The following is a 27,181-nucleotide window of genomic DNA, read 5'->3' as shown; positions in this document are numbered from 1 at the left end:
TGTCAAAACGTTCCTATCTTCACATACTGTCGTTTAATTATTAATTGGCGATTAGTTAATTAATTTGTAATTGGTTATTAATTAATGTAATAACGTATAACAATAACTTAACCAATTGATTAAATTTGAAAAAACTGTCTATTAATTTTTTTCGCCACTAAATAATAACAAATAACTAACATACAAGATTAATTGCTATACTAAAAAATTATTAACTATCGCATTTTTAATAAACAATATAACTTAAAAAAACCATTTTTCATTTAACTGTAAATAATTAATCGACAAGTTCATTCTAACTTTAGCCCAAAACAATCACTCATTTAACTAGTCCCACAAATAAAACATTGAACCAATCTTCATGACTAACTGACCAACTGGCTGACCGACCTACCGCAATTAAGTTCATCACTGTTATCTCCACAGTCGTTAAAACCGTCGCATCTTTCCGACATGGAGATGCAGGAACCGGAAAAACAACGAAAGCTGTCCAACCCGCAATCTGAAGAAACGTTTGTATTAACATACCCCCGTCAACATCAACAAAAACATCAACAACACCAATAAAAACATCAACAACACCAACAAAAACATCAACAACACCAATAAAAACATCAACAACACCAACAAAAACATCAACAACACCAATAAAAACATCAACAACACCAATAAAAACATCAACAACACCAATAAAAACATCAACAACACCAATAAAAACATCAACAACACCAACAAAAACATCAACAACACCAATAAAAACATCAACAACACCAACAAAAACATCAACAACACCAACAAAAACATCAACAACGCAACTGACAGGAGCAATTCCTCTCATCAGAATCATCACCGACGCCGCAATCTGGCTGTTGGTCGCACACGAACTGTCGCACGATGCACATTTTGTTGTCGCACTGGAAGTAGCTGTCGTCGTCACATTCTGGATGTAGTAGTTGTGGATGTAGAAGTTGTGGATAGTAGTATAAAATTAATGTTAGCATTTTTTCATTTTTTAAATGGCAGACGCAAAATTTAAAAATGACATAAAAACCTCACCACACTCTTCCAGCAGCTCATCACTGGCGTCCGTGCAATCGTTGATGGCATTGCAGACGAGATACCGTGGAATGCACTCTCCAGATGAATGACAGCTGAATTCGTCAACATCACACATGCCATCTACAGGGAAAATTTCGTTTTCATTTATATGATCGCCACGTCATTTAGAGGACCACCATGTTATTTATAAGAGCGCCATGTTATTTGGACGATTGTGATGGTGACATCTACACAAAAAATGACACTTTCATCGTATAAAATAACTTTCAATCTACTCTACTATCTAAATATACTATTTATTTCTATAAATATTACATTAAAAACAGCAAACTAACCCCTAAACAACAAAACAAACAAAAACTGAGCGTTAACCAGCAGAGAAAATATATTAAAAGGAAAAAACAGACGGATCAAGCAAAAAACTCACCAGCCAAAAACTCATTCAGAAAACCTTTCAGCCGTCAACTAACTCACCACAATCTTCCTCATCAGATTCATCCAGACAATCAGCGAATCCGTCACACATGTACCTCCTGTCTACACACTTTTCTTCATCCATGCACATGAAATCATCTTTCGAGCATCTCAAACTCGGTGTTTCAGGTTTGCAAGACTTGCCAGTGCAAGTCAAAAGACCGCCTGTGCAAGTGCTGTTTCAGTTGCGTGAATATTGCGTGTGTGTGCATGTGTTGCTGCGGTTTTGTATTTTATAAAAATAGCAATATTTAATAGCCCGATTACTAAAAGTGATATTTTATTATTCGTATGCGTTTGTTTACCTATTTATTATGCTACTCATTGAATTAATTCTGATTTTGGTGAATTTTAGAATCTATTAGTTAATTGGTTTTTAGCTAATTATCCATCTAATTATGTGATTAAATAGTGTTAATCATCAATCCACCAGACACTCCAACCAACCAATTTTGGCAGTTGAGTGTGACGACAGAACCGGCTGTAACATTTTTGCCATCCTCAAACCTGCACGCACATTCTGATAGGTTGATGCAACTGCCAGTTTCTGTAAAGAAAGATTATTTGGATGGCTGTTGATTGGTTGTTGAATGGTTGGTTGGCTGTTGATTGGTTGTTGAATGGTTGGTTGGCTGTTGATTGGTTGTTGAATGGTTGGCTGCTGATTGGTTGTTGAATAGTTGATTGGTAGGTTGTTGATTTGTTGGGCGCTGATTGGTCAGTTTTTAGCTGGTTATTAGTAAAAGTGGTGAGACAATAAAACTGAAAAAGTTCTCCACCAACCATCTTCAACCTCTCCATCGGGGCAGACGCACCCTTCTACACAGCTTGTTTCCTTGCATATCGTACCAGCACGCATCATCATGGGTGACGTCAATGATGACGACGACGACGGTGGTGATGATAATGATGGGCACGTGTTCTTGCAAGGCGATGCACATTGGCTGTATACCTTGTTCTTCTCGCACATCATGGCTACGTTCAATTCGCGACATTGCATCAACAACAGTTACTTTGAATTAATTCCACAAGCGTTTGAAAAAATTTACATTTGTTTTTGTTTTCAAACAAGTTAAATTAGTTTCGAACGTCATTTAAATGAAAAATTTTTTAAATTTAGATCTTTAATATTCTTAAAATTAACGTTGAAGTTGTTTTCATTCTTGATCAATCCATTTCAAAAATTTATTGCAGATAAAATAAAACAAAAATTTTCGAACATCTAAAGACAAAAGTAGGATAAAGAAATTTCTAAAAGAAATTTCTAAAAAATTTATTTTACTAAAAATATTAAAAAACTGACGGCAGAAGTGTTGCGATCGCCACTTGATGTAGAAGCCTCTGTCGCTGCATTCCTTGGCGAAGGTGGCCACTGAAGTACACAGGCACTCACAATCGCCTCCACTGTCACAACTGTGTGGTTGAAGATGATGACTACAAGATGATGATTATGGTCGGTGATGATAGTGCAATGCGAGTATAACGATGACTATGAGATGATGGTTGAATTATTTTTTCAACCTTTCACGGAGGAAATGTTTACTATTTCCACCGTTGTTACTGCTAAATAATATTACTGCTGGCACTAGAAGAAAAACTAGTACTCGTAATATTTATCGAAAAATTGGAATTTAAACAAGTTTAAATAAATTTAAAAAATTAACCTCAACTCTGCCTAACTAACCCACAAGCATCGTAGAGACAGTTCTTATAATAATCCATGTAGTTAGTGATGTGCAGACGACAAACTTCAAAGAGGGGTCCATCTGTTATGATTGAGCACTTCTTTCTCGCCCAATCAGCTCTGTTCGGATTGAACTGGAAGTTTTTTGTTCAAGTTATCATCTTTTTCTTTAATGTATTTTTTATAGATTAGTGTATCTTCTAAAAATCTTAAAAACTTTTGAGTTATTTTTGCGCACAAATGTATATGAGTTATGTGTATGAAAGTACAGCCCAAAGTTTAAATGTAAAAAGTTTAAAAAAAGTAAATAATAAAAAAAAATCGTGATTTTTTTTTTATGTCATCTTACATCAGGTCTTTCACTATCATCACCACCACCACATCCCAACTAACAACACAGGGATCGAAATCCTGGGGCAGGTCAGGATCGGGACAAGCGGATGATGTCTTCCACAACTTTGCAAATTCCTTCGCAGTTCTCGCCAGCTTTCCAGCAGAAAGTTCGTTGAAGTCGTTCAGGAAGTTTCCATCGTAGTCCCCGCAGAGTCCTTCAACTTTTCCTTGGTGCCTCGATGTCAGAGTTAAGTAAACTCTTGTACCTGTCACGGTTGAAAAAATATAAAAATAACAACAACATGAGCACCATCTGAACTGGTTCGAATGTTGGTTGTAAAAATCTTCAAAGACTATTTATTATACTGACATAAAAAAAATTGTTATAACCACAGCGAGGTTAATCAAACAGGCATGCAACTACCTCCATCCCAGAGAACATTGAGGCCGATATCGAAGGAGACGAAGGTGAAGACTTCATTGCCTGATATGAAACCACCATCAAAGTGGAAAACTCCGTCCCTGCCGTAGTTCGTTGAATCCACCGATCTGTCGAATTTGATTGTTGTTTTCCTATATTCTTAACTGATTATAAAGCTCTTTTTTTTTGATTTTTGATTATGTGGAAATAGTTGGAAATGTAAAATTAGAAGCAAGTAAGCAGGTAAGCATGAAAACGAACATGTTATTATAAAGTGGAGGGCGGCCCTGAAGGAGCTGAACATGATCCCTGCCTTCAAGCCACACGTCAACCAACTTGGTGCACGTGACACCTGATGCTCCACACGGCAAGTTGTTGGCCGTCACGATAAACTCATCTGACACTTCCACATCGGGATCACCATAAAAATTCACATTTGTAAAACTTCCTGAAGAATCGGGATTTGGGAGGATATCCGTGCGCGGTGAACGTTTTGTTCTGGAGAGAATGTACTGGCAGCTTCCTTGATAAGTGAAGTGGCGGCCATCGAACGTTTTGTAGTGAGGATCGCCGGAAGCGGAACACGAAGCCTGGCACTCCCTCTCTTCAATCAGCTCCCATTTCTGATCCCGACATTTGCTGACGTGCGTTAGGTGATGAATAATTAAATTTATGATCGATTAGTCATAAATTACTTTGAATGATTGGAAATGAAAAAAAATAACTTGCGAACAATAGCTTATATTAGTAACACTTATTTACATTTGCTTATTTAAAAAAATTCTTTCTGAAAGATCAATTTTGAAGTAAAAAATGTTTTAAATATAAACATTCAAATCAGTGGCTACAAAACCAATATTTTTTGTTATATTATCAAATATCAAAAAACCAAATTTTTCAAAAAAATAAATTCTGAGAGTCGCAAGAATTTTTTGCATAATATAATAGAAAAATATAAAAAATTTACTGAAGCACTTATAATTAAAATTCAACTTTCACATGGAACCAACAATGTTTTACAGGATACGGTAACAACATCCCCAGGTTCGTATGGCATGGAGTTGTAGGTACATGGGCACTGCCTCGTCGGTACACATGTACCCTGCATTCAATAATGGGTGCACATGTAACGCTCTGATAAACTTATAAACTTTAAAACAAGCGCTTAACAAAAATATACATTGACAGGAACAACGAATTTTATATAGAAATAGTCAATTGAATAAAACGACAACACCAATGACCTAAAATCGGAATCAAACTCTAGACAAAAAATAATTGAAAAACAACAGAAGGAGACAAAATAGTTGTAAATTTTGTACTTGAAACGATAGGACGAGGTCTCCTGGACACGCACAACCCTCCGTCAACGGTTCACTACCTTTGCACGTATTCAACGTACCGCATGTCTGTCCGCAAGACTTCAAATCTCTTCTGAAAATCTACAGATGTGTGTGTATGTGTTTGTATGCCTGTTTGTGTATGTGCGTGTTTGTATGTGTGTTTATATAAAAACAGACTCAAAAATCCAACCTGACCACCTGGGCATTCGACTTTCTGGGCGCAATTCGCATCTGTGCAATCCCACACAGCGTTCATGCAAGTGCTTCAATGAAATTTTTTCCATTTCAATTAAAAAATATTATTTATATTCTAATTAATTATTCGTTATTAAGTGGGTTTATATTTGTTGCAACTGTCGTTATTATTACAATTTTATTTTTTGATAAGAATAGTATAGATTTATTTTTTTGATTTATTCAGCTTTTTAGACTGTAAACTTTTTTATGGAAAAATTGCAGCGTGTAATAGTTCAATGATAGCACTAACACATTAAAATTAGATCAATGACACGTTAAACAACAAAACTAAACAACAATTTGATATTAACAACAAAACTAAACAACAATATGACATTAACAGGAAAACTAAACAACATTATAACGTTGACATGACACCAATAACAGTATGACATAAACATTGACACCATGACATCAGCAGCAGCCAAACGTACCACGTGGCACAACTTTTCCTGATGACGTCACCAGGATTGTGGATGCTGTTGTTTGCAACGTTGTAACATGTGCATTCCTGCAATGGTCTGCACTGCCCTGTTGTAATAATTAATTATGATAATTATTGTTTTGATAAAATTAATTAATTATGATAATTATTGTTATGATAAAATATAAACACAGTTTACCGAATAAAAATTAACTTCTGCACAAAATACGTGACTGTGACAAAAACCAACCAACCATAATCATCAAGCAACATGTCCTGAACACAATGCACTCCAGCAATGCAATCATCCTCTCTTATGTACTCCTTATTTTGCACGTCGCGACATGATTGGTACTTTGGTAGACTCTCTGAGTAACGAAGTCTGGGATTGGTCGAGATGAAATCTGATTTTTGATTGGTCAAAATGTTTATTAGTTGGGTAAAAAAATATAATATTTAAAAATTATTTACCATAAAACAACTCTATTAAATAGTTTATCCCGCAGATAAAACAATTTAAAAAAATGTAATACAAGTTATCAAGCAGTGTCTGATATATGAGCCATTGCTTTGTTGTAAAAATAAAATGCACCTAATTTTACTCAAATCTGCAGTCAAGTAGCATGAGTTATTACGTCGCAAGTTGAAACAAACATGCACGCATATCTACACAAACAAACACACAGACACATACATGCACACATTCCTACACATCCACACACACACATACACACACACACAGACGGACAGAGACAGACAGATCCTGACCAGAACATAGCTCTCTAGCAGGTGACTGAACGCCCATCCAATTAACACGTTGTCCGCTCAAGCAGCATTCGTGAGCCAGTTGAGACATAGCGCTACACATGGGCACGTAACTGGTACTGTTGGCGCAAGAATCTCTCAGACATGTTTCCAGGATGTCTGACCAGCTGACCGTTTGTAAGCACGTCCCAAATATGTCACTGGATCCAAGGTACGAGCATATCTTCTGCGCGTGCTCATACGCCTGGTTGTTACGATGATGGTGATGGTGACAAAGGTGATGATGGTGATAAAGGTGATAACAATTATGATGACAGTTACGGGGTTGTGACTATAAGAATGTTGTTGCTGCAGATGAATTAAATTAGCAATTGGTGATGTTAGACAAACATCCAACAACAACAACAACAACAACAACAACAAAAGCATCAGCAGCAACAGCAGCAGCAGTAGTAACAACAACAACAACAACTCTGGTTACCATTTGATCGAGTGGACAGTCGTCAACAACAACGATAGCTTCTGGATATCGACTCCTGCAGTCACTGTATGACATGGCGAAGGAGATGAGGGACTCCTCCATCCTGTTTCGTGACGTCATCTCATTCAAAATTGATCCATCCATGTTTCCGCACAGCCCTGTTATCTGGAAGGATAAAGATTATTGTTGAAACTTGTCGACTGAATTTATAGTCAGAAACGTGAACAAACCATGCCAGCGTAAAAGGGCTCCAATTTGATTTCTAGCTTTCCATGCAATTGCATCATGACTCTGAAACCAAATCCGCTGACGGCAACAAAGTTTGTTGAAACCTGTTTCACAAAGATGAGTGAAGTCTTGAATGGCCTCAACATGGCGTTCGTCAGTGGCTCGTTGTTGATCCTGATGAAGAGGTGTCGATCCACCTCAACTTTGAAGGTCTGACAACCAATATTTTTTATTTTTGCATTGTATTGTATCTTAAAATTTAAAAAACAACATAAATCGTTGTTTGGTAACAAAGTCACAAAAAACTTTTCAAAATCAAAATTCTGTCGGAAATTGTTTGATTTGATATCATCTTCATCATCATTTTATTTTAACAATCGTCGGTGCGATCGTTACTACAACAGCCACAAACACCCACATTATCATCGACACGTAAACATCATCGTCGTCGTCGTCGTCATCACAATCACCATTTGCGAGTAACTCCACTCCGACTTACCTGATTATCTCTTCTGTAGAGAACTGTTACGGCATCGATGCAAGTTGCACTTGATCTTTCAATGCACTTTGACACTTTGTAGGTCACTGTAAGGTCACCTTTCGACATGAAGGCCTCGTTTCTTCTAGCGTCATCCGAAATCTAGGTCAAGTGAACATGTATGATGATAATGATGATGATGGTGATGATTTTTGTTGATAATGATAAGAAATTTGGTGATGGAAATGATGTTAATGAGGAAAAGAATTGCACTAATTGCTTTGTTAGAAATACTTTTCACAATTATGGGATGTTAGAATGATAGGGGTAAATAAGTCAGTTCAAATGATGGTGATAAGATCCACAAATATTTCTAATAGAAACAATCATTTGTATCATCTATCACCATCTGCCACACAGAAATTTATTTTTAATTGGCTAATGTATAAGAAGTTTCAAGATTTGAGATATCTTCTTAGATACAATTCAATGTAACAGAGTCTGATTATTATCTTTTGTAGGCTTTGTGACAACCGAATTAGTGAGAAACACGGGTTATATATAAAAGGATAAATGTATGTTAGTTTTTTCCAGTACCGCCAAAAACAATCAAATAAGAACATAATTAATGAAACTGATTTTAAAATTTTAAAATTCATCCTCACACCTAGATTACCTCTATGAGGATGTAGTTACACGCCGGTCCATTGAAGTCATACTTCAAGCCGTCGAAAGTTCGAAGATGGTGGAGACCACTGATGCTGCACGTTCTCGAGCATACATCTTCCGTACATTTCCATCTACCGGCTGTACATGTGCTAAGTAAGTGAGGTGAGAATGATGATGAAGAGGATGATGGCGATGATGAATTGTAAGGATGAGTAACGATGATGAATCGTGAGAATGAAGACGAAGATGATGATGGCGATGAAAAGGATAAACATGGTGTTTGTCATTCAGATTCTGTCCGTCAAAATATTCATTGCTAATACGAAACATTTTCTGCGTGGTTGATTTTTTAATTGCGAACATCATTCTTATTACTTTCTTGATTACTGTTTCAAAAATTTTTTCAGCAACTTTTTAATGTTACTTTTTAAAAGTTTATAGAAATTGAACTAACCAGGTGTTGCATTCGATAGAGACCGTTCTGCCAGGGTCATAATACTGGCCCTGGTATCTGCAGGGGCATTCGTCGGCCGCCAAACACATCTCTAGGTGCATGTACTTACCTTGGTTTAGGGTGGTTAATAAACATTCTTATTGAAAATTTTGTCGTTTATATGTTATTCTATATCTCTCGCAATCCGTAAGTTCAAAGCTCTTCTAATAAACTCTCAAGACAATTGAATTAGTACATCAAAAACGCATTAATAACAAGTATTAACGTCATCATAACCATCAAAATTCCCACCACAATCATCACCAAAATGACCAACCTGTTGGACAGATACAACCAGGCACGCACTCCCTGGGCAGTTGGCACATGACCGGTTGCACGTTGTACATGTTGGCACATGTTTGTACGCAACGGGGCATACAATCGGTGTACACCATGCCCTTGCTACACTTTTCCTCTGTTTTGAAATTAGGAATTAGTCTATAATTACATGGTTAGTTAACAATTAGTCTATTATATTATGGCCAGTTATCAGAGAAAATTATTATCAGCTGCGCAACTAAAAATTTTTAGTTTAGAAGTTTGGCGATTTCACAAATGCTCTAAAGAAACTACCCATTTTTATTTAAAAATTTTTTTAATTTTTATCTGAAAATAACTTCATGCGTTTTATTATCTTAAAAATCTATTTAAAAAAATTTTTTTATTGATCTGAGGAGGTAGTATCCCATAGTTTCCTATTTAAGAAAATTTACAAATACAAATAATTTACAAAAAATATAAAAATTCAAATAATAATGATTGGAACAGATCTTTTATAACAACAATAATAATAATCATAATGATAATGAAAGTACTCCGTTTACTGACCGCAGAGTGAATTGTTCCTCCATATCAAGTTGATTCCGACTGCCGAGTTGCACCGTTCACTATAGCCTTCTAAAACCTGGCACAACTATTTTTGGCGTGGCGTATTGTTTTTTTTGAAATTATCATTATTTACTATTAATAATATTATTATTATTAATTATTTTTATTATTTATTTATAATATCATTGTTAGTAGTTTCATTCATCGAGGTAGAGTAGAAAGTAGCGTAGAAGAAATATAAACAATAATATTAATTGAATGATAAATTACTTAATGAAAGGACTGGAGTTATTTACTGACCATTATTTTTTTGTCATTTTCCTTTGAATCGTTGTTGTCCATTTGCTCGTCGTTAAACAATCCACAGTAATCAGACACACATCGTTCGCGGTGATACTCCACCTTGACCTAGAAAAGTTCAAAGGTCACAATGGAATTCTCAATCGAAATAAATTTTAACACGCTGGAATACACCAACAGATTAACAACTTCTAAATTCATTTAAGAAATAATAATTCTCCAAGCAATGGTCAAAATGATTAAGCTAACAGACGGTCATTCAAATGATTATAGCTTTTCAGACTCATGTTAACCAGACGTTACATTATTCAACGATCAATCAATCATTCAACCAATGTTCAATCATTTATTTGTTCCTCAACCATCAAACAATCAAACAATCAATCAATCAATTAATCAAACAATCAATCAATCAAACAATCAATCAATCAAACAATCAATCAATCAATCAAACAATCATTTAACTACCAAACTAACAAAATCGTGACAGTCAGAGAATGGATATCGGAGGAGGACACCACAAAATGTTTGAGCTTCTTCTTCAATCTTTTTGCTTGAACATTTCCTACTCCATTCATCTGCATCGGGACACTTTCAAACGTATAATATAAAACATGTGTATGTGTGTGGGAGAGAGAGAGAAAGAGAAAGTGTGTATGTGAGTGTGTATGTGTGTGTGTATGTGTGCGTGTGTGTGTGTGTGTGTGTGTGTGTGTGTGTGCGTGAATGCAAAAAGGGAAAAAAATGAGACCATGGATGATAGACTATTGTATGCTTTCCACGAATTTCCAAATTCCGCTGAAGTCACTGCGTACTCTCTATCAGGTCTCATCATGTCATCTGGAGGGTATGGTTGTGAGTTGCATGTTGCTGTGCGGTGGAGTTGATATGTGTTGGTTTGTGTGTCGTCCTATTGCAGTTCGGATTACAAACATCCAACAAAAATATAAGCAAACACAAATGTAAACGAAACCGAAACAAACTTTGGGGATTTCCGTCTGAATTTCCACAGAGTCCAACGTAAGGTTTGTTGTGTTTGACAAGGTCAAGGGTCACGAAAACGGAAGTCATGTTGTCCCATCTTACTCTCAAGGAAGAATATTCCAACTGCATGTAAGGACCGTTGCGTTGTAAATGCAGGCCTTTCAAAGTTTTTTATTTTATTTATTCTGGTTTTTCGTTTGTTTAATTGAATTTTATTTTTTAATTATTAAAATTTTAGAATAAAAACAGATAAAAATATAATTTTTTAACAATTATTTACTTCTCTAATGATTCTCAGTGATTCTACTAACTTCTTCTAAAATAATCCGTCGACTGAACTTTATAATTTCTTCAAAACACCTCGTCCACTTCAGTCAATTATTGAAGTTATTTATACGCACTTGTTCAATTATGATAGCAAAAGACACGAAAAGAAACAACACATTCAAAATATTAATTACATTAATTCATGTTGTCCCTTTTTCTTCTGAGACTCACATTCCTGTATATTTACAAACTACCTAACCTACATGTATAAAGGCTTTTCGTCTAAGACTCGTCGCATACTCCCAAATCTTAATTATAATACATCTTACAATACTACTCGGTCTCAGTAGACAGTCGTTGAACTAACTTGCCAAGACAATCATAGAAATTGAAATAAAAAAAAATGATACAAATTGATGGATAGATGGATGGATGGATAAATGGATGAATGGCTGGATGAATGGATGGATGAATGGCTGGGTGAATAGATGGCTGGATGGATGAATGGATGAACCTCTGGAGACATGACCGGCAAATTGGGGCAGATGAATGACCTCGCCGTTCAATTTTATTTTGTCCCCAACGGCGTGTACGGTGTCATGATCGTTGAGAACGATGGTAAGCTCCTGTGTTTTACGTAAGACATGTGCGTCAACGTTTGAATTAACAATCTGGTGATGTGTTTCTATGTGTGTGCGTGTGTTGCAAATATGGCCAGCAAAAAGAACTGATAATTTTCTGAATAGGAACCTTCTGGCAGAGGCTGTAACGATTGCACTGTGGTATTTTCATGCTTACGGATCTCAGCGAATCACTGAACAGCGTGTAGGAACACTGGCCTACGTACGATTCAATATTCGAATAGAGTAAGCAACTTTGTATAATCAAGTTTGAAGATATTTTTTACAGATTAAACATTGGAGTTTTCAAATCGCGAGTTAAAATTATTTTCGGTTACAAGAAACTGGTAGCTTTAATCAAAATAAATTTTAGATTTTAACGGTGTTTTTTTAGAATTTAACAAACAGGCGACTCAAATGCACTCGGGCAAAATAACGCATAACATATTTTAACGTATGATACACAAGGATCCATTTGTAATCGAACAAAACTGAATCTTTCTGACCATCGAAGCATAACATGTTTATTCATTAGAATATGAAAGAGTTGATGAAATTTTCATTATTTGCAATAAATTTATAAACACCAAATACATTTTCAACTCTGAATAGATTCTTATAATTGAGAATCGTTCAAAAATAAAGTATTGACAACCTTGAAAGAGAAACTCCAACCCATCAAAAGTTTGGTAGTAACTTCCCCTGCTCACGCACGTGCGGAATGTAGAACTTGTGTTACGACCGTGATGGTAGGCAGCTGTTTGTTTGCCGGCGTTGTTGGCCAGGGAATTTTAAACTCGGTTAAATGTGTCGATGAAGATGACAGTTAATTTATCAAAACAAAATCATTTGGATAGCTTCAAAGACTCTATCTAAAATTCACGTTCGATTTTTTATTTTTATTGTGTGCCGAATGTTTTTAAAATTGTTGTGAACGTTAAACTTACATCACTTTACATAACTCAATAATTAAAAACTATGTATTCCAAATAAACCTCAAACGATCTTAAAATGTACCTATATAGAAAATTATAAATTTTGATTGTAGCTGTCTAATTACAATGAAACGAACCAAAATTAAATCCAAAACGAAACCAACCTCGAGGCTTGTTGAGATCGACGGATGGTGGTCGGCCAGCCCCCACCAAACAAACTCTACAGTCTTCCCCATACACTCCCCAGCTATAACCACCCAAACCTTCACAACATTGCTGTTGAGTTACTGGGTGGGTTAAGTTGTCCACGGCTTCTTTGTCGCACTGGACGCTCTTGTAGCAGTACTTCATGTCGCTCGTAGTGGCTGTTTGTATGTTTTTGCAGTCATGATATTCAATGTAGAGAACAAGAAAAGTATGGCGTTGTTTTGTATTTTAAAAGTTTGTTTAATTGTATGTCTCATGTTTTTGTAGAAAAAAAATTCTGCTAAACATTGCATTCAAAAATTGCGTTTTCGGGTGAATTTTTAGGTTTTTCAGTGGAAAACAATGATTTAATAATTACTCAAAACTGATAAATGAAATGTTGATGACGATATGTGCCAAATGTTTAAAATTCAAATTTTAAAATGAAAATGAAATATAGAAAATACTGCTACTTTTAATAAAAATAATATCTTCGAAAAGCCCCAAACCTAATTTGTTGAGTCGACATGTAGGGCCAACATAGGCCTCGGCACATTTACAAACTCCTGGCGACACACACTCACCGCCATTCAAACACGGTTCAACGCAATTTGCTTTTAAATCAAAGTAAAAATATTTCTGATTTTTTATGAAAAATTTATTGAAAATAGATTTAAATTATTTAAAAATTAGTTGGAATATATTTTAATTATCTTGAAATTTTTACTGTAAGGTAGACATTTTTTGTAACCCACGTTCGCTACATTTCACTCCCTTCCATCCGTTGCAACATTCACTCAGTAATCTCCCCTGAATTCTTTAAAAAAAAATTTTTTTATCAAAATTTCAGTTAAATAGTTTATAAGGCTAATTTATTTCAAGTATTAATGTGAAAATTGCGTTAGCAAAAAATTACCTAATTTTTGGGTAAAACACGCGAATGCTAAACCATTGAGTTATTTGCTGATGAAAATCTACGAGCCTTACATTAACTAATTAAGAAATAGCGAATGTGTGTAAGTTTAACATTCAAAAGTTACGCCCAAAAATATCTGTTTAGGAAGCCACACTTGCGTTTGAAGCAAGTCAACGCGCTACTGATCATGACACGTCGACATTCTAACAAGACATCTATCTGGTCACAAACTTGAAGAATGTACAGTTTGGACTGTTCTTCTTATCATGACTCCACTTCTTGATTTCACCCACCATCCACTGGTCGTCTTCAGCAGCAGCAGCATAAGCTTCTTTATTTTTCTTCTTCTCAGGCGCAGACTCCCAATCTAAAGTGTACCCATTGGCCACATATGTGGAATATTCAGCACACCTATCGACGATGTTGCGACGCTCTGGTCTGGTCACGTTGCAGAAATGCTGCTGCCTTCATGTGTTTTTTGTTGTTCCAGGTTATGTTATTGTAATTTTTTTTCTCCAATTTAAAATCTTAAAACATATAGTAATTGTCTTCTCACGTTGTCTGTCTAGAGGTACTCAGTCGCTTCGTCAAGTTTAAGAGAAAATAAATTTAATAAGTATTATATATTTACGATTATATTATATATTTGCGATAAATCTGAAATTTCTGCTATTAAAATTTACAATTATTTAGATGGAATAAAGTAAAACAAAAATTCAAGTCATACAATTTTCCTTGCGTGCCTTTTCCATTTTTAATATGGAGCTCCCCATTAAGAGTTGACGAAGAAGGAAGAAACAGAATGTAGAACACGACACACGTGTTTGTGTTAAACATGTTCCACCGACTTTGAACAACTATAAACTATAGAAAATGAAACAACAGTAGGTCTTGTAGATGCAGCTTGTGTTTCAATGGCTCGAAACACCTGAACGCTCGCATTTGAGTCGGCTATTTAAAAAGTTGAGGTAAAAATTTAATTAAACGTGAGTATGCAAGCTGCGTCGTCGCCGTGATTAATATGAAATTAGCAATCTCTGTGCGCCATTTCAATTGAAATTTTGTGCGTGTATGTGCTTCATATTTTTAAGCAATCTTTTCTCTGTTTTCAACGTCTTTTGTTAGTTAGTCATTGCAGTTTGAGCGACTTTTGTGTCACGTGATAATAGTGGATCATCACTCAATGAGATGTTAACGTTATGAGATGAAGTGTGTTGTTGTTGTTGTTTTGTAGAGGGAATGTTGTTGAAACTTGCGTTTCAACAAATGTTTTAAAGACGTGAATTGGAAGGAATTGAAACTCAAATATGCACACCTGAATGAAATAGAGTTATTAAGATGCGAGATGGCAGCAGGTGTTGAGCATTTTAATGACCTGCCAGTTTCAATTTATCATTTTCGTTCAAATTCAATTTTACGAGAAAAATATTTAAACAAAAATTAATTAAAATCGATTGCGTTTGGAGATATGTGAGTTTCACGGTTGCGTAGTTTCATTAATTTGAATTTGAATTCGAACGACCAAGTTGAGCAATAAAAAAGTGCTTTCCAATCTAAATAAAGCAATAAATAGAATAATAAAAATAAATTTTGTGGAATCATTAAGCGAAATAAAGTTAATTGAAAATGATCATGCACCAGTATATCAGATTTCAAAGAATTTTTCATTTGAAATTTATGTTGTGTCAAGTTTTTTCGGCATGCTACTGTATTTGGATAATTTTTTAGATTTGATTTAAGCCGCTACACAACATTGCATCATTTATCCAAGCGGTTGTATGCCTATAGAAGTGGAGTGCCTGGTATCTGTCTGTGAATGCCTGAAAGTGAAAGTGACTTGAAGTTACCTAACACAACTCGGCCAACAAGATATAACGTCAATATCGTAATTCTTATCAAATTTTTAGACGATAGTCATTGGTCACTGACGATTCTATGCATAGTTTTTAAATAGGACATGAGCTATGATGCTTGAATTTTTACAAAGAGGGAGAAACATCCTGTAGCCATTTTCCACAAACAATATCCGTAAACTGTTTCTAAGTTTCCTGAAAGCGGCGTGATAGTCTGGTACTTATGGTCACCTAGTGCTGTTTCGCTGTGGCCGGTTCGACTCGAATACAACAAAGATTCCCGTCCATCACATGCTTCGTGTGTGATGCGTCGTATAGCATCTATTCAATCAATCAATTCAATCAATCAATTAGCTTATAAAGCGCTATTTCCGCGATGTTCAACAGCGCTCCTCAATGAATTTTGAAAACAGATGGGTCTTGAGATCCGCTCTGAACTTCGCAAGTGATGGAGAAATAGTTAGAGAAGTAGGTAGAGAGTTCCAGAGAAAAGGACCAGAAAAAGCAAAAGCAGATTTGGCAAAAGAGTGTTTAACATGAGTTAAGAAAAAGCGAGAAGAAGAAGACGATCGTAAACCGGGGCGTTTAGGTTCAATTGATATATCTGATAAGTACTTAGGAAATAATTTAGATTGAGACTTATACATGAACGTGCAAATTTTAAAAATTATTCTATATTTTATAGGTAGCCAGTGCAAGAGAACAAGATATGGAGATATATGAGAAAAGAAAGGGGCACGAGCAACCAGACGAGCAGCAGAGTTAAAAGCTTTACTTAAAGGATAGAGTATAGAGTCAGGAAGACCATAGTAGAGCGAGTTACAATAATCAATCCTAGATAAGACTAACGAAGTAACAAGAAGGAGAAGAGTAGGATCATCAAGAAAAGGCAAAAGTTTTTTTATTCTACGTAGATGAAAGTAAGAGCTTCTAGCAACACTATTAATCTGAGAAGAGAGAGACATAGTAGAATCAAAGATAAAACCTAGACTACGAAACTTATGAGAGACATCAAGAGTTTTAGAATCAGGTAAGATAATAGGAGGAATAGTAATTGAGTGTTTAGATTTATTAAAACAAATTAATTCAAACTTAGAAGGATTAAGTTTAAGACACATAGAATCAGACCAAGCGATAATCGAAGAAAGACATAGAGATAAATTATTAAGAACACTATTGAGATTAGATGGAAGAAAAGAAGTATAAATATAAGAATCATCAGCATATAGTTGACTAGAGAAAGAAAAGTTATTAATAATACGAGGTAGTTCAGAAGTATAGAGTATAAATAGAAGAGGGCCATAATGAATAGGATAGAACCCTGAGGTACCCCGAAAGTAAGAGTAGAGGAGTTAGAAGTAGAATTATTGAGAACAACAGAAGAAAAAACGATTACAGAGATAAGAAGAAAACCAAGATAGACAAGAATCAGTAATATTAAAAGAAAGATGCAGCAGTCTCAAGAGAATAGTATGGTCAACATTATCAAAAGCTGAAGAAAAGTCAAGAGCAAGAAGAAGAGTAAGATTACTATTGTCACTATTCATATACGATGTTTGCGACGTGCTAATGATTCCTCTAAAAACCTAAGAAGAGTGCGATAGACATTTTAACTTTGTAACATTTATGAAATATAATGAATGTGTAACGTCGCTGAATGTGTAATGTAGAGAATTCAAGAGGGAAGTTTCATTTTAAAATTTCATGAGCAGATTTGAAAAAATCTTTATACATACAGCTCATTATATTTTCCATAAAAACTTCATTTGACGCCCCAAATACTCACTGTTATGAATAAATGCGTTACTACGAATGAATGTAGCATAATTTTTTCAAAAAATCACACAAAATTGAAACTGCCTTACTTCCAATTATACAATTTATTAAACTTGAGAGAAGCTTTGATATTCATAACATTTTATACGGGCAATCATTAAGTGCAAGATGAATATAAATTATAGACGTATAGTTTAATTCTACTATTCTACTATGGTTTAATTCTTATACTGTATCTCCATAAATGATCAGCAATTATATTTTTCTTAATCCTGTAAACTTCTTTTTGTTAAGTTGTTACATTATAATTATATGTATATAACTAAATTTTGGATAATGCTTATTATATAGTTACAACGAGTATATTACCAGTATATGATCGAAGTACGCTTACATTACAGTTGAAAATAATTCATAATTGAGGTTAACAGTGAGACCATTTCGCACTGTTTCAAATCATTTGGTGGAAGTTCATTTTTAGTTTGGAATGTCAAAAAAAAGTTTTGTTTATCATTTTTATCAAATTTAATTAAGCGATTTTCAAAATGCGAGTTGATACGCCAAATATTTAAATTAAGTAGTTTTTAATTGCGAACAAGATGGCCGGCAAGCCTCCTAAATCGCCCGGCATCTCACCAATGAGAATAATTCAGCAACAGAGCTGTGTTGTTGTTGGGGGCCCTCGAGGTTATCTACATTTATTTCGTGTTTTTGTTGTCCTAATGTCCATTTAATTGATTTGATTTTAATTTATATGATCTTTTTTTTGGCTATCTGCCACCTAAAACTTTGTTTAATTGTTTGCACTGCTTGACAAAGGAGAAAAAACAAAGCTAATCAATAAATAAAATTATTATAAATATGTTATCTTCTCTTAGTCTTAAAAGATAGATTCTTTTGTTTGTTCTTACAAAACAAAAGTCAATTGACAATTGAAATTTAAATGATTATAAAATAAATTTAAATAATTGTAAAATAAATGAATTAATTAGTGATAGAATTAATTAATAATGTAAAATTGTTGAACAATGTTCTAATTAAGAACTAATTAATATTAATTAATATTACTTCATGTATTTTGTGGTCAGAAGCTGAATCAAAATCTTTGAGTAGGTTGAAAAAGTTTAAGAAAAGGATTTCTGCCAGTTTCAAGAATTTAAGTAAATGAAATTTTTTATTTTTATATTTTGTTAAATTATCAATACAAACGATTTTATTTTATTAAAATAATATTCTTGCTTACTTCAAAATAAACTTATTACTTTGTATCAATCTAACTCAGTGAAAAATTTTGATAAAACAGCAATAGTGAAAGACACATCTACAAATGATAATTACCCTGTCTCTGTAAGCTTTTAAATTAAATTAACATTATTTATTTTTAATTTTGAGCATTCTAATTAACATTTTTAGCATATCTTATATTTAACTTTAAGTGTTCCAATTGAATGTAATATATTCAAATTGTATTACTCTTGAAATTTTTTTCTAATTTTTTTCAAATCTAAAAATTTTTTAATTTTACCAGTCAAACAAAAACTACAACCACACCTCGAACAAAGAGAGCATTGCCAACTCGTATCTGGCTTGTCGTAGTCTGAACAACACGCCTAGAAGCAAATCAACCCAGCATCTCATGGTGTCTTGTGTCAATCGATCAATCGATGACGTCATCAATCAGTCGCCCTCGTCAGCAGAAGTCGTTGTCAGTCAGATGTCTGCTCAAAATCAAAGTCAATAGCACGTTTTTGTATCTCTTGTTTGTTTATTTATTTTTTTGCTTGTGTAATGCATTTTCACTATTCTGTGTGTACTTTGTGATATTTTGGTTGTGAGTGTATTGTGATGATGTTTGAAATGTTTGAGGTGATGTTTGAAATGATGACAGTGATTACAAAATGATAATGAAAATAATAAAGATGATATTACCATTGATATTGAGAAATATAATTTTTTAACAAATGTTCCACTACCCATTGTTACAAAATCTCTCAAACAAACACTTCACTGCTACGATTCCACAAACTTTTATTCAGACTTGATGTCTCGTCATCATTCATCCGCCGGAGACTTTCTTTCAATCCATCCACTATCAACGACAGCAGTGAACACCATGAACAACTCCGTCTATGGCAGCAGTAAGGTCGCGAACTCTGTAAGGTCACGACCTTCACGACCCAAGTCTGAGGGCAACCTCTCCATGCAGAGCATCAAGTCAAAGAGGGCTTCTAGTTTTGGAGTAGGATTTGGTTTCTGCTTCAATGTCTCTCAATTCATTTTTATTTATATTAAATTTATTCTGCACAGTTTGAACTAATTTACGCTCATGTAAGCACTGCTCATGTGTTTGCTACATAACTAAAAGGCGTTGTCTTCTTGAAAATTTATTGCTTCATTAATGAATGAATCATAAGATAAGGAGCTTGTTAGAGTTGATTTTTTATTTATTAGAATCTTGGGTTACAATCTTGAAGAAAAAAACATTGAGTATAAACTAGTTTCATCTATAAATATTTCAGCCTTATACTACATCCTCTCAACAAAAATACCGTCTTTTTAATATTTAATTTTTTTGTATTGCTCAACAAAATTTTGACCAACACTTTTAACTTTTATATTGTATGTTATCTTTGTTAGTATCCTTTTGATGATGGTGACGACGACGAAGATATTATTGTCATTATTATTTTTTTATAATCAAGTTCATTTTTCTCTTTCATGCCCTGAAGTTATTTGTTTGCTCATTAACGAGTTCACTTTTTAAACTTTGCATTTAAATCATATTTTTTTCTCTTATTTGTTTTTTTTTACTGAATTCTCATTCTAGTAAACTGCCCTTTCATTTTGAATTAGAATTTTTACTTTTAAATTTACACACTTTCAAGGTTATATATGCTTATAATAAACTAAATAAGTTATTGATTAATTTGTTAATTAATTAATTAATTGACTTGTGGTTAAGCTGAACTCCCCTTATGGCAAAGCTGAACTTTATCAGAAGTTGGAGCAGCTTGGCAAAGGATCATACGCAACAGTTTATAAAGGATTTAGTTTGTGAGTATTACTTTATGTTATCTTTGTTTGTTATTCTTTCGTTATTCTTTTGCTGCCATTTTTCGCTTTTGATTGTGTTTTTTGTGATGTCGTTTTATGCCGGGGTTGTTTTACAAGGCGTTTTTCATCCTCACGATCTTTTATCATTATCGAATTAGTGATAAGGAACCATCCCATCATCATCATTATTCTTATCACTGTTATCAACGTTATTATCACCATCATCGTCACCGCTATCACAATGTCCAGACTGACAAACAGTACAGTCGCTCTGAAGGAGATCAAACTTGAAACTGAAGAAGGTACTCCATTCACTGCCATCAGGGAAGGTTGTGATGATGATGACGACGACGATGATGATAATGATGATGATAACTACGACGACGATGATGATGATGAGGATGATGACGATAATGATGATGATAGTTGGTTGTAGGTCAGTTCACTTTTAATCTTTTGATCATTTCGACATTTGACAGCGATCGTCATCTTGCTTAATACGTTGTTCATTGCTATATGATAACACTATCACAACATTCCTATGATGTTTATTGTAAATCTTTATCATCATCATCTTCTTCATTCTTCATCTTCTTCTTCATTTTCTTCATTATCACCATCATCTTCATCACCATCATTCTACACACCCATGTAGCTTCCATCCTGAAAGGATTGAAGCACGCAAATATTGTAACACTTCATGATATTGTGCATACAAAGACTTCTCTTACTTTTGTTTTCGAGTACCTGGTCGGTTAACTGTTTGCTAATTAATTAATTAATTAATTTATAAATGTTTCGTTATTAATTATTTAATTATTATTAGTTGTAATGATCATCTTGTTTTATAGTTTTGTCAGTTATTTTGTTTTACTGTACAGTCATCATCATAATCATCGTTATTATCATCATTCTTACCTCAATCATTTTTACCATCTCTGTACTCACTTGCCGCCATTGTTCTTGTACTTTTTTGCTCTCTTCATTGTCACCTCTATCATATTAACCACATCATCATCTTCGTCATCATCGTTATCATTGTCATCATCATCTTCATCATTTGTATCATTCTCATTGTAGTCATCTTTATCTTCTCCATCACATTTTCTATCATCATCATCTTCGCCATCATCATCTTCTTCATCATCACATCAGCACATAGACCTAGGGCAATACTTGGATAAGCACAAGGGAGGACTAAACCCCTATAACACAAAGGTGGTGATGATAATAATGATGATGATGGTGTTGGTGGGATGATGATGATGTGAGTGTGATTATGATGATGATATATAAATTTTTAAATATTTATTATTGTTGTTGTTATTATTATTATTATGGTTATTATTTGTAAATTATTTTTATAATTGTGTTTGCTTCAGTTGTTCCTGTTTCAATTACTGCGAGGTCTGTCATTCTGCCACGAAAAGCAGATATTGCACAGGTTGGTCTTGAGTTTTTCCATACTGGCTACTTAATTAATTATTAATTAATTAATTGTTTAATTGATTGTTTAGTTAATTTATTTGTTTATTCTTTCTTTCTTTCATTCATCATCATCATCACTGCTTTAATAATCTTCGTCATCGTCATCAACCAGATCGCCATCGCACATCAAGCACATCATCATTGTCGTCATCATTGTTATCATTGAATCTATCGTCGTTATCTTCATCTTTATTACCATAGTCCTAATCTTCATCGTCATCATCATCATCATTTTTTACCATCATCATCGTCTTCATCATTACCAGAGATTTAAAGCCTCAAAACTTGTTGATAGGAGAGAGGGGAGAGTTAAAGTTGGCTGATTTCGGTTGGTCTCGAGACGAAATTTTCTTTTGTAAAACCGTTTTTCACTCTTTAATTTATTGCAATGAACTATTCATGATGCGTTATAATGTTTAAAATGAACTTCTTTGATTGCAGCATCGGTTCATTGTTTGTTATTGGATGTAAATTGTACTGTATTGCATTTTATATCTCAGGCCTCTATATTTACACTTAGTGCTCTATTTGCACTTGACAAATAGTGCATCAACAGTCGTTTGTAGGCATTTAGGCATTTATAACCTGGATGAAATGCGAATATAAAGGATCTACAAAGTTTAAATAACAGTACCTAACGAGTACAACTGCGTTGTGTTTCATTTATTAGCACTGCTCAACATTGTAGGCATTCATTCAACATTTACCATCTCACCTACTTAGACGGGTATGCTTTTGTGTATGGATGCACTAACTTAAATACACGTGTATGCCACTATCCCTCCATTCTAACGTATAATTTTGCTAATTTATCCCAGGCCTCGCCCGAGCAAAATCCATACCAAGCAAAACATTTTCCGACGAGGTCGTGACCTTGTGGTATCGGCCTCCTGACCTTCTGTTGGGGTCAACTCAGTACACGACCTCTCTGGATATGTGGGGCGTGGGGTGCATTTTTGTAGAGATGATCACGGGTGCAGCCGTCTTTCCTGGTCTCAATGATATTCATGATCAACTGAACAAAATTTGGATGGTCTGTTTGCTGTTTGTTGTTTCTAGATGTCAATTAGTTTCTGCTGTAATGAGTTTAATTTTAAAATTCAAAATTTAATTGTTCCAAAGTTCACATTTTCCAGTGATGGGACTATAATGGTTGATGTGCTATAATTAATATCTCTCATTGTGAATGATTTGTGATTGAGGTTCATTTCGGCTTTCCGGATTGTTGTTCAATGAGTTAACAATTTTTCTTAGAAAATTTTTTTGCTAATTTTTTTCTGTCATATATTTAAAAAAAAACGTCAGAATTTTTTGACCTTTTACAGATATTAGGAACCCCGAATGAACTTTCGTGGCCCGGGGTGAGCCAACTGCCCCACTTTCATCCGCAGAAGATGTCGCAGCAACATCAGAAACGCTGGTCTCAGTGCTTTCCTAAGTTAGGGCGCATTCCTTACGCCGAACCTCTGGTCGTCTGCATGCTTCAAGTTAGTTTCTGCTCTGTGCCGTTTGAATCGTCATCAAATGATGTTGTCGTCATTGTTGTTTATCACTTATGTTATCACAATTTTGTCATCATGACATCATCATGTCATCCACTAGTTAGTGCCACAGCGCCGCATATCAGCTTTGGAAGCATTGAGACACGCATACTTTAGCGATCTGCCATCTGCACTCTTCGACCTGCCTGACGGTTTGTCGAGATGGTTTGATGTGATGTGATCATCATGTTTGATGTGATGTGATGTGGTGTGATGATGGTAGGATGTTCAAATGATGTGATGATAATTTAATGTGATATAATATCCACATGATGTGAGGTAATGTGGTTTGGTTACATAAATTTATGGATAGAAAAATCTTTGAAAATTGATTTTCAGATGTTTCAATATTTACGATCCCGACTATCAAACGACATCCTGAATCAGATGAAGTCTTGCAGATTCATCTAGAAAAGCATCAACAACAACAACAGCAGCAACAACAGTTGAAAAGTGAACCTCAACATATATTGCAACAAAAACAAATATTAAACATACACCCTCAGTTCATGCAACAACAACAACAACAACAATGCCATCAACAGAAACATCAACATCTGCAGCAAAAATCTCAACAACTCCAACAGATTCAGCAACAACAGAATAAACAAATGTTTCAAAATCATACGCAATCTCATTCAAAACTGCAGAAGCAACCGCAACAAAATATCTATTCGACAATGACGTCATCATCAGTGATGTACTCACAACAACAGCAACAACAACAACAACATGGTGGATCCTCGCAACAACAACAACAGCAGCAGTCGACCAGGTTCTTTTTTCCTCATATTCGAACGAACCCCCACCATCTGTCGAAGAGCACATCCCTATCTGCCAATCATGTCAACAAACTTATCATTAATGAGTATTCAGGTTTCTGTATTTATTGGTTGACAAATTATTGACAAATTGATTGATTGATTAATTGATTGATTAATTTGGCAATTGACTGAAAAGTGATCAATTAATTGAATGATTGACTGATTAACTAATTAGCTGGTTGATTGATTGACTACAATTGATTGATGTTTGGTCAACCTTGTCGCATTTTCTGTTTTTGTTTCTAAATAAATCTCGTTTCGTTTCGTATCGATTCGTTCCGTCTCGTTTAATCCCTTTAAAATAATTTATCATTTCAGGTCCATCTGCTGTTTAGCACACCTTACAAGCAGCAGCAGTAGAAGATTTTTTTTTCAGAAAAAATTTCAAACCGAGTAGAATTTCAAGTTAAAGAAGTTTCAAGACAGAGATAGATATAACTTTTTTCATAATAATTTTTCAGTTTTTATTTATTTAAACGAAATATTCTGTCATTTTTTATTTATAACAATAATAATAGTAGTAATTATTATTATTATTTTTTATTGGAATAATTATTTTTATTATTACTATCATGATCTTCGATATTTTATCAAAGTGATTTGTTATACTTATGTGTGTACGTTCATAATTTTTTATCACCAATGCAATCATTGAATCGACAGTTAATTGTTATTCTTAAATCCTTTACACAAACACGTTTGCACACACACACACACACACACACGCATATATATAGACATACGTACAAATTTGTCATAGTAATATAGATACATGTAGAACTGTTCTGCAGTTGCTATATGATGCTCAATGTATTTCATTTATAAATACTATATATTTTTAATATGTATGTATGTATTTATGTATTGTTTAATGTATGTTTGTTTGTTGGCTGGTTTATTTGTTTGCTTGTTGGTTCATTTGTTCGTTGGTTTGTTGGTTTGTTCGCTTGCTTATATGTTCGTTCTTTCATATGTTTGTATCTCTTTGTGTGTATTACTTAAGTACTCCTTCATTCGTACATCAGCAACAAATTTCAATGAAAATGTTTCTATCAAGTTCAATAATAGTAATAACGACGATTTAAACCATAGTAATAATAATAAAAATTATTATTTGTATTTTTATCTCTACATTTGCCTGTACATCAATTACGAGAGTATGTGATTGACGCTTGACGCTTCTTATTTTATTATTTTATTATTATTTTATCATTATTATTTTTATTATTATTTATGTTATTAAATTTATGGTGTTAGAGTAAAAAGTAGTTGTGTATTATGTGATATTGATTAGATTGACTAATTGGTATGGCAAAATAGCGCTATATAAATACGGATATTTTTGTGACAAATAACACACACACACATATATATTCATATATATATATATATATATAGTATTTAGATATTTATATATAGTGTATATATATATATGTATTGTATTTAGATATATTTTATGTATGTTTTGTGGCCTTATACCATTATACTAACTTATAAAAATACATATTAACCATCTATCAGAAATATTAGTTCACCATTATATATATATATATATATATATATATATATATATAATATATAAATATATATATAAATAATATAATAATAATATAAATATATATATATATATAATTAATATGAACGTATCTACATTTATTGATGGTTGTATCAATGTAATAATATCTTATTGTTAATGGCGTTTTGAACATTAATTTTATTGCTGTTCAAAAATATGGTTGTTCATTTCATTAGGTGTTCACTTTTGTATGTGCGTTTATATGTCTATGTGTTTATGTCTATGAGTGTGTGTGTATGTATGTTTGCTTTTGTATTTACGTAAGTAAATATCTTCTTCGATGTGTCTAAATGTATGTATGTTTGTGTGTGAGTGTGTGTATGATTTTATTTGTGACTTTGCTTTTGTGCCATTACAAACATACACACACCCACATAAACATACAAACACATACACGAAACATAAAATATCAGTTTCATTGGCGTGTTCAATTGAAAACGTCTAATGGCAACTTTATTTGATTTTTGTGAAAATTCATTCGATATTCACTAATTCATTATTTTTGTTATTATTATTATTATTATTCTATTTGTCATCTTGTCGTCGTCATCGTAATTCTTATTGCTATTAGTGTTACAATCACGTGTGTTTTTACCTTACCTGTTTTAATAATAATAAATAATAATAATAATAATTATTATTATTATTGTTATTATGTTTGTTTGTACAATGTTCATCTTGCTCATTAATCTAGTCTATATACGTGCACTTGTCGTAATCGTATGTCTGTACGTTAACTTTATTTATCCGCATGAAATACATCCAATAAATTGGATAATAATGAACTGGTTGGCTGGTTAGTTGATTGGTCAATGAATTAACCAATTGGTCAATCAATAAAGTAGTTAGCTATTCAATTAATTAATTAATTAATGTGATTAGATAGCTGAATGTGATTAGTAAATTTAATTCAATAATGTAGTCTGTCACTGTTACAAAACTTG

General features: G+C 33.7%; 3 protein-coding genes across 3 annotated transcripts; 1 reads left to right on the top strand and 2 right to left on the bottom strand.

Annotated features, from left to right (window-relative positions):
• Positions 1–365: 365 nt before the first annotated feature.
• On the bottom strand, positions 366–1,174 carry HELRODRAFT_72523 (hypothetical protein; the record flags this gene model as incomplete). The annotated part of the gene is made up of 3 exons (XM_009012919.1): positions 366–502; positions 812–940; positions 1,057–1,174. The coding sequence occupies 3 exons, from the start codon at positions 1,172–1,174 to the stop codon at positions 366–368; spliced, it is 384 nt and encodes a 127-aa protein (XP_009011167.1).
• Positions 1,175–2,813: 1,639 nt separating this feature from the next.
• Positions 2,814–3,354, bottom strand: HELRODRAFT_145797 (hypothetical protein; the record flags this gene model as incomplete). The annotated part of the gene is made up of 2 exons (XM_009012918.1): positions 2,814–2,946; positions 3,218–3,354. Coding segments are annotated over 2 exons (270 nt in total), but the record flags the coding sequence as incomplete, so codon positions are not given.
• Positions 3,355–20,728: 17,374 nt separating this feature from the next.
• On the top strand, positions 20,729–24,241 carry HELRODRAFT_132019 (hypothetical protein; the record flags this gene model as incomplete). The annotated part of the gene is made up of 10 exons (XM_009012917.1): positions 20,729–20,808; positions 21,058–21,137; positions 21,464–21,558; positions 21,964–22,026; positions 22,191–22,252; positions 22,563–22,624; positions 23,115–23,329; positions 23,622–23,787; positions 23,903–23,989; positions 24,177–24,241. Coding segments are annotated over 10 exons (975 nt in total), but the record flags the coding sequence as incomplete, so codon positions are not given.
• Positions 24,242–27,181: the final 2,940 nt, after the last annotated feature.

Source organism: Helobdella robusta (genome assembly GCF_000326865.2).
Source record: "Helobdella robusta unplaced genomic scaffold HELROscaffold_11, whole genome shotgun sequence".
Taxonomy (NCBI): Eukaryota; Metazoa; Annelida; class Clitellata; order Rhynchobdellida; family Glossiphoniidae; genus Helobdella; species Helobdella robusta.
This window is presented reverse-complemented; position numbering and strand designations above follow the sequence as displayed.